This window comes from Arvicanthis niloticus, chromosome 10, assembly GCF_011762505.2.
Source record: "Arvicanthis niloticus isolate mArvNil1 chromosome 10, mArvNil1.pat.X, whole genome shotgun sequence".
Lineage (NCBI taxonomy): Eukaryota > Metazoa > Chordata > Mammalia > Rodentia > Muridae > Arvicanthis > Arvicanthis niloticus.
The window spans coordinates 44240641-44254561 of record NC_047667.1 but is presented as its reverse complement, the minus strand read 5'-3'; the positions used below and the strand labels follow the sequence as shown (position 1 = coordinate 44254561).

Genomic DNA, 13921 nt, shown 5'->3' with positions numbered 1-13921 from the left:
GTTTGCAGTTATTTAATAGTTTTCCAGCAGATGGCAGTAAAATGTCTCAAATAAAGGACAATTTTATTTTGGTCCTTTAGACTGGGTTGTTCCCAGTTTGCACATTCCTAATACAGTGATTGGCAAGGTGTAGTAGAGTCCTCTAAAATGAACCCCAGCTACTCTGTCTCTTAATTAGCCCTAAAGCACTGTTAATATATTATAATGTTAATTTATGCTGATTGGTAATATTAGTACACATTAGCACATGGTTAATATTAATAAAACACTATTGTGATTGGAAGATCAGATATGAAGAGGGAGTGAGTGGATAAGCAATCAGAAACAGCTTTTAGATTGATCCTCGATTTCTGGGAATAGAAAGAACACATTGAATTTAAACTTCTAATTATACTCCTTCCATAAACCAAGTAAAGCTATATACTAAAGGAGTTTATTTTTAAGACCTAGTCCTTTGAGCATATGGAAAACAAGAAAGGCAAACATGGGTGTATGTGAGTACACACCTGTGTGCATGCGCATGCCCACACACTAAAAGCTAATAGTAGTTAGATTGTGGTAAAAAGGCATTTGAAAGAGCCAGATCTTGATGTGGTAACAAAGAAACCACCTGCCATTCTTATTTTTTTCTGCAAAATCTTGCAATTTAGAAGTAGATGGTATCATATGATGGTTAATTCATGGGTCATGTTCTCTTTTCCTTTTTTTTTTTTTTTTTTTTTTTTGGTTTTTCAAGATAGGGTTTTTCTGTGTAGCCCTGGCTGTCCTGGAACTCGCTCTGAAGACCAGGCTGGCTTCGAACTCAGAAATCCGCCTGCCTCTGCCTCCCAAGTGCTGGGATTAAAGGTGTGAGCCACCACGCCCGGCTCTCTTTTCCACTTTACTGCTTTTCTACTTATACATCTAGTTATATTTTCAGGGAAGGGGGAAAACAAATCCCCAGAGTATCCTGATTTTTGAGATACCAAGAAAATTAAAAGAAAGCTACTTTACATATACAGTGTGAATAAACATATTTGAACATTAAAGGATAAGACATTTCCTTTCTCTTCCCCATTGTCATTACCCCTCAAGCAAATGTTTAGACTAACACTTTCCAGTAGTTTGATGGCATAAGAGGAGAGGCATAATGCTGCTAACTTTCCCTAAAATTAGCAAACATAAGTAAAATGAAAGATAGTAAAATAAGCAAACAAACAACAGAAAAACAAGAGTCAAAACAAAAAGTCAACTGGATATTTAAAAATAATTTTCTCTATTCTCAGAAAGATAACCTATTATATGCATGCTGCAGGATATTTGATCACACTGTGAACCCCCTAAATAGTGTTACTGGAAAAAAAGAAAAAAAAAAAAAAAAAAAAAAAAAAAAGGTTTCTAGTTGTGCTGTGGCTCAGCCCTTAGCACACACCTTTAATCCCTTGGGTTGGAAAAGGACACACCCTTAGTATATACCCTTAGTTCCAAACAATTAAGGTAAAGTTAGTTTGTAGAAGGAAGCACCCATGTTTGAAAGTGATGTCTAATTGATTGACAGACAAAGTGATGAATCAAAGAAAGATTTGACAGGATAGGATCTGCCCCTCTGAGGATAACAGAGAAGAGAGGCAGAATAAAAGGGAGTAGCGCAGAGGGAGACAGGAAGGGGACAGCTTTATTGGGACAGTTGTACAGAGACAGGTTGAAGAAAGAGCAGATTAGACGCAGGTAAAGGCAGACTGAGCCAGAGAATGAGAAGGAACCAGAGGATTAGAACAATTGTCAGAGTTAGTTTGAGGCTAAGCAGAGGCTGAGTGAGAAACCAGATTAAATCAGTCAGTTTTGAAGAGGAGTTTGAGCCAGAACAGCTGAGTTGAAAAACCAGCCAGAGTTGAGAAAGAACTAGAAAAGGAGAGCTTATTCAGCAGTAAGTTTCAGAAGCTGAAAACATTCTAGGCTTAGATAAGATTGTGTGGAGTCTGGAAGCTTCCAGGACTAGGCCTACATTAGCAGATGGAAGCAGTAAGCCTGGGAGACAACATTTACATCAGCTGAATAAAAGATACATTTACATATGCATGTAACAAGAACTGAATGCTATGTAAAACATTTCTCATTTTGTGTACTTTCATTTGATACATAAATGTAAACAGGACATATTAATGGGATTGGATTTTAATACACATGTTTATTGCATAGTGTTTAAAAGCAGGGTAAACATAACTGTGTCTTCAAACATTTGTCTGATTTTAATGATGTAAACTTTAAAACCTCTTCTAGCTTTCTGAAATCTAGAGTGAACTATTTTTATCTGTAGTCACCATACTGTGTAAAAGTACATCTGAACTTGCTTATCTCTAACTGTGACTTAGTACCCATTGGCCAAGTACTCTCTTACCTGTCTAGCCTACATAAATACAAATTTATTTTGTGTTTAGGAACTTTATTGAAATCAAGTCTTTTTTCTACTGTAATTGAGATTATGTGTATTAAAAAATTAGACAGAAATAAAACCTGAATAGTGTTCAGCCATATCCTGTCAATTGACTCAACAAGGATGTCCCTATATGGCATTAGGTAAATACTTCAGATAAACACCCCTGCACAATTTAACTTATAATCAGAATCTTAAAAAGCTAAATACATAAAAGTTATGAGTAGAATAATAATTACCTTAGGTTTAGGGGTGGGGTTGAAGGTTGAAAGGGGTGTGAGGACAGAGAAGAAGAATAAGTTAGTAGGTTCTGTAGCACAGCGGAGTAAACAAAGTTACATGGAAAACATTGTCTATCTTTACATTGTCAAAAGAGGATTTTAAATATTTTCAACATAAAGAAATGATAAAACATTAGGGTGATGGATATTCTGGTTATCCTGGGGTAATAATTACTTTGTATATATGTTAACTAAACATAACTCTGTACCTCATGAATACATATAAATATGTCAACCAAAAATAAAATGTTTAAACGTGGGATTGTAATTCAGTTGGAAGATTGCTTGCCTAGCATGCACAAAACACTGAGTTCAGTCTCTAGAACCATATAAAACTGGGTGTGGAACACATGCCTGTCATCCTCAGGATGTCATACTCAGTAATATGACACTAAAGTGTCATATTACACTTTAGTGTAATAAAGACTGCATAACATGTCTTTAAAAAAATCGATGATGATGATGATAATTTGCTATGCATGGTGTTAATTCCAGTGTTCTAACACTGAAGAAATTGCGATAGAATGATCACTATATTCATGGCCATCCTAGACTACTAACTATCCTGTCATTAATCTAAACTTTTTATTGATCTTTGTGAGTTTCACATTGTGAGCTCCAATCCCACTCACCTTCCTGTTCCGCCATACCCACCCTCCACCTACACATATGTATGCGTATGTGTATAAAACATGTAGACATATATTTAATATATGAGATTAATTATTAAAACACAGCTAAAAGGGATAAAAGTAGTTTCCTCCATGAAGAAAATTTGGTTAGAGGGCTGCTGAGATTGCTCATCAGGTAAAGCTGCCTGCTTCCAAGCCTGACTAAATGGATTCCTGGGACCCACATGGACAGAGGAAACAACTGATTCCCACAAGTTGTCCTCTGAACACACACACACACACACACACACACACACACACTCACATACACACTAAAAAAATTTTAAGTTGTTTAAACACAGGGCTGTAGATTATTGTTTTAGCAACCTGTATAGAACCAATGAGCTCTAAACTATATACATATATTATTAACATAAGTTTATATACTGCTCATAGAAAAGAATAAGTGTCACTTAGTCCATATACACAAATGAAAGCAAATTAGAACAATAGTGAGCTGCTAATTTTTATACATTAAATTATCAAAATATGTTTCCTGAGAGGATAGGAGGAAACAAACCTGACAGCCCATTAATGGCAGATTGCCTTTTCAGAGGGTAGGCACGTGGTATACATAAACTATGCAAGCTCATACATATCCTCATAGAAGTAATGATTACATCTTTAAAGTGGAGACTTAAATTTAAAGCACTTATTTTGGTAGTGTAATATTATTTATGAGGCACATGGCTATTAATACTTGTAAAACTGATAAAACGACATAAACAATCTTTCCAAATTTCGATTACCCCACAGTACAAGAAACATAATAAAATTATTACTCACTAGGGTAGAAAAAAGGCATTCTCAAGTCTTCTCATGTGAGAAAAGCTTGCTGTGAGTCTATAGACCACGTGTAGCTTTTAATGTTTGAATTCATTATTAGAAATGTGAACAATCAGAAAGATAGGTTAAGTCACAGGCACAGCTTTTATGATTCATAGAAGACTTGCCCTGTAGCCTTTGTTCAGGTAAGTTTTATTTAGCAAAGGGGTAAGGAGAAGAAAATGTTCTTTACAGCATTTCTGAAGCATGAACAGAGGATATTTTCTAATCTTTAGACTATAACAACATGCCAGGACAGTTTTAGCCAGTCATAGTAGCACTTGCCCTTTAATCTCAGCACTAGGAAGGCAGGGGTGTACAAATCTCTGTGACTTGTAGTCCAGTTTGGTCTACATTGTGAGTTCCAGGACAGCCAGAGCTACAGAGTAAAACCCTGTCTAAAATGAACAAACGAATACAATCTTATGTTCAATCTACTTCACTTGCTTTGTTTTTTCTGTCCAGTTAATTTCACCTGTTTTCATGTTTCCAATCATGTCTATATAGCTTTTAAATTTCTATTTCCAGCTTCTTCAGTTGGTCTCCTGAATATCTCTTTCAGCACGGTCAAACCAAAATCCTGTGCAGCTTTCCTCTTCATCCTTTCCTAACTTCATAATCAGTTCTCATGTAGTAACTGTCCCTGTTAACATGACTACTGCCTTGTTGGCAATCTTTCCTTTCATTCTGCCAACCAGTGTTCTCCAGTATGAGAATTTACCCATGCTAAATTGCACAAATATTTGGATGTGTGCCCTTATGTTTTCATTAAGTTGTTGGTGTGTATCTTAGTTACTAGACGGGAACCTGTAGATGATGATAGGACTATGATTTATGCACTCAGGTATGGCTGCAACAGCTGTCAGGTTGTCCTGAAGTAGCTCAGGCTAAGCAGGTAGTACGGTTGCATGCAAGATGTGCACTAAACCTATTTTGGGGCTCTTAGAAAGCATTCTATTTCTGTATCTCACAAGACTGTCCTTTCAGTTTTTATTTGCATAGCTGGAGAAATTATCTAAAGCACAGGAATAACTCAACAGTCTGTTGTGTGATGGAGGTAAAGAGAAGGGGTGGAGTTATAATGCACTTTGGGGTTTATTATAGAGACTTGACCTAGATCCATAAGGACTCAGGCTTTTCTGAAAGGAAAAGGAAACTACATGATTCAGATAAGTTGAACAAAACTACCTAAGTACCAGTGCAGGCTGACATCCACTTTCTCTTGAGTGCCTCCCCCTCCCCATCCCATCCCATCCCTGCCACTTAGATGTGTGTGTATTAGGAACCAGAAGCATATTGGTGCCAATGAAAATAAGAGGAAGATGCACTTCAAAGCCCTGTATAATTGGGAGCACATTTAGCAGTTGTATGGAGTGGGTACTTAATGGCTACAGAAATTCTACAGTAGTAGATATGGCTGGGGGTAGGGACAGCGGCGGAATGCTTTCAGACTAGGAGAAAAGTTGTCCTCTTCTGATAATTATTTGACATCAGTGACAGAGCATGGGGCTGAAAGTCAAAGATGAGTTTTATTTACCTTGGTTAATAAATTAGATTATGTTTTCTTATGCTTTCTCGAGGTTTAGCAGTGACTCTGAACCTTTATATTTAGACTTAAACAATATCCTTCAGTCTATTACTCCTGTGACTCTTAATTGATATAGCAATTAAAAAGAGTATCAGCTTTGCAGACTCACATGAACTGTTTTCAAAGAGGCTGGTTTATGTTTTCCATAATAGGAATGAAGAACTATAGCACAGATAAAGGTATATTGTATCAGTTTTCTAACAGAGAATGAAGATTAATTCAAATTTTCATTAACAAATACCTATTTCCCTCTTATTATTAAATAAAACTAGTAAGTTTTTTAAAAGAAACATTATTACTCTCATTTTTCGTTGGTATTTGTCTTTCAAGTTTCATTACACTGTATTTCTATCTTATTGGTGATAATGCAATCTATTAGAATTGATAATTATACCGATGTTTTTATCTTAGAAAAGAATATCTAATTAAACATTTACTCTCGTAATGAAAGTGCATTTACCTGCTGATTCATACCATGACCCTTCATAAAAAGTTTTTAAAGTTTATTTTTGTGTGTATATGATCTATGTATATGGGCTCACAGGTACATGTGACATACATGTAAAGTTAAGAGGACAACTCCTGTGGACTCATCTCCCTCCTTCCATTGTTATGTGGATTCTGGAGGATGCCCAACAAGTGCCTTATCATTGATCCCAAAGTCTTTTTGATATTTAAATACTGATGGTTATTTTTCCACATGGTACATACATCTGGAGAAAGAAGTGTGTAATTTAAGGAAGCAGTTCTTTTGGATATATCAAATCAGCTTAATAGTTCCTACTTCACAGAATTTAAAAGATGTCAAGTACAAATTTCCTAGCAGATTACTGGTGTGTCTGTAGCAGGTGAATATTAAACTCTTCTTTTCCCTTTGCCACTTTTACTTTATAGTCTTTCAAAACATCATTCTTACAGGATATTCTTGTTCATATGATGTTATAAAACAAAATGTTTTCCTTGTATCTATCCCACTTAATACTTTGCCCAATTTTCTCTGCAGTACTGTTTTGTTCACATGAGAACCCAAGTTAAAAGAGCAGTCACATAGGGCCTTGTCTCTGTACTACCAGCCAGATGCCAGGAAATGCATTTTATACAATCATCTTAGCTTGAAGAGGAAGGTAATGCTCAAATTGTATTTGTTGTTGTTCTTCTTTTTGAGATAAGGTTTCCCTGTGTAACAGCCCTGGTAATTCTAGAACTCACTTGATAGACCAGGCTGGCCTTGAAATCACAGAGATCTACCTGCTTTCAACTCTTAAGTGCTGAGATTAAAGGTGTGCACCACCATATCTGACTTTGGATTCTTATCCTGAAGTTTAAAAGGAATCTGTGACTATCCTAATTATTCCATGTTTGTCAAGTGCCCTTTCAACAACCATGTGGACACATTGCTATTCATATGACTTATTGGAAATTCTGGTCTTCTAATGTCTTTTCATCAAAGTAGAATGAATAACTAATGTTTAGTGTCATTTCTGAGTAAGTGGGTAGTTTTGATATTTGTCATAACAATTCTAAACAATGATTTCTTTTTCTAATATGAACTCTCAGAAGAATTCAGTAGGAAGATTGCATTATCAAAATGCCTTTTCCTGTAATGCAACATTAAAAGAAGCTATGTTCATGGTTAGAAAAGCTGTGTGTTATAACCCATCTGCTGTTTAAAAGAGGGGACATTCTTAATGCCAGAGTTAGATCTGTTCAGTTTGGTGTACACCACAACCTGGTCGCTACTGAGATGTTTCTGCTTGGAAGAATAGAGGATAAGTGTTAAGGAATTGCTTGCTTGTTGATCTGTTTGAAAAATGAGTAAATTTGATGTATAAGTTTTTGATTATGTGCAGCTAGCTAAATTGTGATCTTTTTGGTTTTTTAAAAACAATTCATTTGTGGCACAGAGAATTACTCTTGCCTTTTTATTAACAAAAACGAAATTTATTGATACTAATCTTGGAATCATTCCTAAATAGAACTTCTAGGAGTCAACTTTGCCTATGGCAGACTGTTTACTGTAGGCCTGACACTGTAGTCATATCAGTGAGTAGATACGTATGTACTCCTTGCTGCCTTGGAGCTTACTCGAATTACAATGAGCAACATTTGAAATAACTATATTGTTTCAAGATGCTTAATTATAGAGTATTATTTTAGTCCATAATAGGAAAACATTGAGACTGACTTAAGATATTTCTTTTGTTTGAATTATAACATTACAGAATGGAGTCTGGAAGATAGCTTTATAGTCATCTAATTCAGCCATTCATTCAGTGCTTAATTAATATTATTTATTGATATTTTATTGTTGTTTTGAGTTAGTTCATTTGTTTGTTTGTTTTGGCTGTACTAGGAGGTAGTGACCCATGCCTAGCATAAGCCTAGGATATACTACTCTATCACTAAACTATAGTGGCAGCCTTCATTTGACATTTTTTTACTTAGAAAACTGCAATTTAATACAAACATTTATTAAGTATCATGCTGGATCTAGACTGTGCAAAATAGGTTAGTCAAGAATACCCTACCCAGTTACCTACTCACAGTAATATGTGAAACCTAATAATCATAACATAAATATCTTAAATGGCCTCGTCTGTCCGAAGTGAACATGGTCAGTGCCATGTGGAGTGTTCTGAATTATAGTAAAAAAACAAAAACAAAAAACAAAAAACACTGCCGAACTCTAAAAGGCTGTTCCTAACCAGATAGGGATTTTCTGTATGGGCATGGATGTTAGATACTTTGTAGATTATTAATGACTGGATAGTGAAGCATTTACTCATGCTTCCCAGACGTTCGAGGACTCCCTAGTGCTGTAACAGGGATTAAAAGTTAATTGAGCTCTTAAGTCTCTACTTCAGAAGCTGATTTCCTTAACCAAGGCAACATAGCAGCTGAGTAAGGCTTCTCAACAGTGAAATACAGTGATGATACTCCTGGGAACTACCTCTGCTGGCCAGAATTTTGCCCATAATGAGTAGGTCCTAACTAGGAAACTATCTTTCCTTGATATTTAATTATGCTGCCTTCAATTGGCTACTTCAATTAGACTGTTACATAAGAAGTGGAAGTATTATTATCCTTGTTTTAAAGTTTCTCTAATGTGTACTAAGTCTAGATATTTTTTAAAGTTCTAATAAATGACATGTATTCATCCTTCTGCCTGTCCCTCTATCAGTTATTAATCTCCTACTGATGCCATGCATATTTTTATAAGGTCTGGAGATGGATAGAAAGCAAGATGAAAGCTCCTACCATCTTCCATTTCCTGGAATGGACCTCATATTGTGGGTAGGGAAAAGGCACATAAGACATCAGAATATATATAATACAGGTAAAGAAAAATCGTAAGGACTGTGAGGAGTAATAGAGCGAGGAAAATAGTGCAGGAGGATGTGATTAACTCTAGCTATGGAAGAGAAGACAGGCCATACTAAAAACATAGTTGTGAATCTGGATTTTGAAGAATAAATAAGAAAGCAGACAGGACTGGCAGAGCATCAAGAGCTCTAAGACTGGGAGCACGTAGCATGGTGACAAAGGTAGTGGTACAATTATGGACGTATGATGTATCATCTTCTTTGAAACTTATTGAATAATGGAATAATATGTATATTTAAGAAAAAAATTTTCTACATAGGATCTGGAATTTCTTCAAGATTTTCTCAAGTATTAGAACTACAGAATATAAATGGTTTTTTAGAACATTATAGTTTTCCTTTGGATATGCCATCATTGATTTGAACTCACTGAACTCAAAGCTTTTGTAAAAGTAATAAGTAGTAGGAGAGTCTCATGTTTTAGCAAACATTTCAGAAGAAAACTTCACAGGTGAGATTATATGGCACTTAGAAAAATATTGTTGTATTCTATTATAAACAACATAATAGTGACAGAGTTTGAGGACTGCTAAGTTACAGGGTTCCTATCACATGGACAACCTGGCTGGAAAGAAATTGGAGCCCACTCTCTCTCAGAGTGGACAGAGCTTCAGAGAGCAACTTCTGTAACTCAACAGTTCTGATTTCTGTTTTGTTATTTTGAGCTGAAATCTCTTCCTGTGACTTAAATCACTGTTCATAATTCTATTAAATAGAACTGGGGAAATAATTATCTATTTATTTGAATGGTTGCTATGAATAATTGATTTCATTGTGCTTTGTGTGTTCTAAGATCAGCTATAAGCAGCAATTTTTAATGATGTAATTCTGTATTGTCTAAGGGTTGATACTTTGTTTTGTCTTGTATAGGGCAAGGTAGAAATCTGTATTCATATGCAAACCATCAGTTTGAGTGTTTCTACAGAGTATTTTTTCCCTTTCATATTGAATAGTAGTAGGGATGAAAAGGGTAGATAGTTTATGTGAAGTGGAAACCAGAAAATGAAAGTAAAGGCAGACAAAATGTAGTATAAGACTAGATCACCAAGAAAATAACACTGGGCGGTGGTGGTGCACACCTTTAATCCCAGCACTTGGGAGGTAGAGGCAGGTGGATTTCTGAGTTCGAGGCCAGCCTGGTCTACAGAGTGAGTTCCAGTACAGCCAGGGCTACACAGAGAAACCCTGTCTCAAAAAAACAAAACAACAACAAAACAGACTAGATTAAGAAAACTAAATTTTGATGGAATTAAAAGAGAAATTTTATCAACGGAGAGTAGTGAAGATATACATATGATCAAAAGTATATTGTACTTTGTACAGTAGATAATGTGATATAAGTAAATATGTAATTAAATATCATAAAGAAACATTTTATTGTTTGTCTATTTTAAATTTTTTCTCAAATAAATGTTATTTAAATCACTGAGACTTAATTAGAACGGTAAAGGAGCACTAGAAGATTCATTCCCTAACACATATTTGTACATAGATACATGTCTGTTTATATGAATAGCTGATGTGAAGCTTATATACTACATTTAACCCACATACACATGTAGATTGGAGAGAGAGTGCAATGTGAATCCATCATTGGTAAACAGCCCCTAACAGATTGACTTTCTTTCATTTCTGCTCCGCTCCTTGAAGTGGCACATGGAGTCTGCTATGGAAACTTGATGTGCTAGCCTCAGCAACTGAGTAGCAATGTAATGCATTAGGTCCTCATGCTCGTAATGATGGGCACATTGTTAACCTGCTTCCCCCACCCTCCCCTTTTTTGAGTATATTGAGTGTGGAAAAATACCCTGAACATATGTCTTATTTTAGACTCAAATGATGACTAAGTGCATGATGCTATCTATAATTTCATCAGGCCCACTAGGAAACTAGTTTAGTAGATGCTTTTTGTATACAATTATTCTTCAATTACTATTCTTTGTATTAAAATGAAATTCCAGTTTAAGATCTGAACAAGGAGCCTTATGGAAATAAACAAACTTCTAAATACAAGATAGTTCTATCATGAGAAGTTAAATTGTTTTGATTAATAAAGTAATTTAAAAGATACTGATATGTCTGTGTGAAATACAAATATTTATTCCATTTTGTGTACTTTAAAAGTTTGTGTTGATTAGTATAGTAACATTCCAAAATAGGGTCTGAAATTAGCTTTATTTTTCTAGCCTTAAAATGGGACAGATTTTGAAGTCGTTATTTAAAATTCCTTTTTAGAATACCCAAAAGGAAGTACAATCTGTCCTCTGACCTTTGGAATAGGAAAAAAAACAAAAACAAAAATGAGTAACCTAGCTGGGTAAATCCCATTGCTTCTCCTGACATTTTTTTGTCCTCAGTGCTCAGTGCTAATGAAAGAGACTTCGTGGTGAGTGAGCAAGGAAGAGTGGCTATTGTTCAGTGCTCTCCAGCACAAGAAAGGAGGGGGTGGATTGAATCTGACTGGCACTAGCTCTGGCTTTTCTGCATTCCAAACTGTCTGAGGCAGAGTGAGAGCAAAAAGGGAGAGAGAGAGAACAGGGGAGCAAGCACAGGCGAGTACTGTACACAAAGTGTTTGCAGTTTCTGACCGATGCCGGATAGATCATGTTAGCAACACCCAGAAACTTCGAAGAATGCAGACCCCAGGTAAGAACTGCTAGGAATTAAATGTCTGTGTATAGTCAAAACAGTGTTTTTGTTATGTAAATGTAGTATTTAACATCATGAGAATTTTACAAATTAAGCTTTTCTTACTTCTGTGTGTTTACAGAAATATGTGTAGAGACCGTCAATATTCTAGCACAAAATCCAACGTAAAAATATCACTCTAGAATTAAAATAGTGAACATAGCCGTGTATTAACACATTTGTTGCTCTTATTAATAATATAATATGAAGCCAATATTTATTTGAATCTGCCTCCAAAAAATCCTTCACAAAATATAAATATACCTGGGAATTGATAGAACTTATTTCTGAGAGACAGAATATACTTAAAATTCAGCTTGAATCTCTGTAGAAAATAATTGTCATTCAGAAAGTTCAACAGGTTAGATCCATAGACAACAGTAAGAGTATTCATATGGAAAGTGTGCTTGTTCTGATTACAAAAGGTTGCCTTTTAATATTCTCTACCAGCAGATGAAAATTTAGAGATTTTAACTGGTTGACTTAATGAAAGTTAAATCTGGGGCTTTAAAGACTATCTATGTAGTCCATTTTCTTTATTTTCAGTGAGAACACTGAAACCTAAGGACTTTGTTACCTGTGAAAACCTAGATTTCTTAATTCTTAGTTAATGCCTTGTGGTTTATTTGTTTGGTTTTGGTATGATACCATTTATATTCAGATCTCACATTTTTATCTATACTGTAGTTATTAATCTCATAAGTGATGAGTTATTGCCTAAATAAATCAGATGTATTATGAACCCACATTAAAATCTTATGGGGAGAAAATATTGAGGATTATTATCAAATTATTACTAATACATATTCTTGAATTATGTGTTAACCAGTTATAAATTAAATACTAATAGATAGCTTATAGTTATGGAAAAGTCTAGCTTATGTTGCTATTTTTAGCAAGTTATACATTTCATAAGTAGCATTTTGTATCTGTAAAGTTTAAACTCTTAAAATTGATTATAATTTCTTTTAAAGACTTGAAGTCTTAGTAATTTTCTGTATAAGTAAATTTCCTATATAGAAATACCAATTTTATATATGTTATCTTTTACTATAAGCAAAAATAAAATCTTTCCATAATCACTTTTTCGTATATTAATTTTAAAAAGGATAAGATAGAGTTTTTAAAGTATTTAGCCATTTGAACCAGTTGTTTTTCAGTGTTCAGCTTTGCTTCTCTCCATTCATGAGAGTCCTCTAATTTTACCTACTGAATTATGTGTTAGAGGATAACTTAAATGGAGGCTCCTTTGAAAGTAAGGGCATCAGTCATTCATACATTGTCATATAATCTCTTTAAAAAGGTGCTGCCCCTTCCATTTTTCTGGAGACCATTGTGATGAAAGCCATGCTATTCTAGTGAGCTAAATAATGATAGTCACTGCCAAAACCATCTGCCATGACTCTTTAAAGCTCCTGGGAACAAGTTTGTCTGAGTTAGCTATAAGCAGAATGAAGATACTCTTTTGTGTTGATTCCTAACCTGCTCATTCCACTATGGGGCTAGATTTGTGTAAGTTCAGTGTTGATTTCCAAGTGTGTGGGAGATGGACAGTAGGTTTTAAGGAATAGCTTCATTATTACTGTGGACTGTCTCAAAAACCATTGCAAAGTTAATTCTCCATCCAATAGGAAACAATATACTGTTCACTGTTTGTTTTACTGGAGAACCCATTACTTAAGTGTATAAGAGGTCTGAAGACTGAAAGTAATAACTGAATAATACATGCAACTTAATAGTAAATACTATTTAACTTTGTAAGGCTTGGGGTTTTATCTTCAATTTCATCCTTCTTAAAATATGTGAAAGAACTGCTGTGGTATATATGAATATTATGGTTTGTGTGCACATCATAGGATAGAAAGAGTAGATGTGTTTAAGACGGATCTTTGACCTGAATGTTGTTTTCTTATACCAAGAATGGTCAAAAGCATATTTCATTGGTAGTATTTTACTGACTTAAGTTGAAACAAGCCGTTGTTAGCCAACCTAACCCTGAAACTAATCAACCTAGTCATTATGAACTAACTACACTACTGTGCCACAAAAAAGAAAGTGTCCTTTTTCTCTTT

At 34.9% G+C, this 13921-nt stretch overlaps 1 protein-coding gene and 1 long non-coding RNA gene across 6 annotated transcripts in view; one reads left to right on the top strand and one right to left on the bottom strand.

Moving 5' to 3' along the window:
- Positions 1-13921, top strand: part of Rasal2 (RAS protein activator like 2) — a 247682-nt gene that overhangs the window by 122773 nt on the left and 110988 nt on the right. Inside the window, exon 1 of one of the 5 annotated variants that reach the window (XM_076941422.1) lies at positions 11656-11807. The exons of the other annotated variants lie outside the window; for them this stretch is intronic. Coding sequence (XP_076797537.1) covers positions 11795-11807 — 13 coding nt within the window. The 5' untranslated portion in view covers positions 11656-11794. Of the gene's footprint in view, positions 1-11655; positions 11808-13921 lie in introns of those variants that run through there. 5 annotated transcript variants of the gene reach the window in all.
- The window catches only part of LOC143443704 (uncharacterized), a 102687-nt gene that overhangs the window by 42709 nt on the left and 46057 nt on the right, over positions 1-13921 (bottom strand). The window lies entirely within an intron of this gene.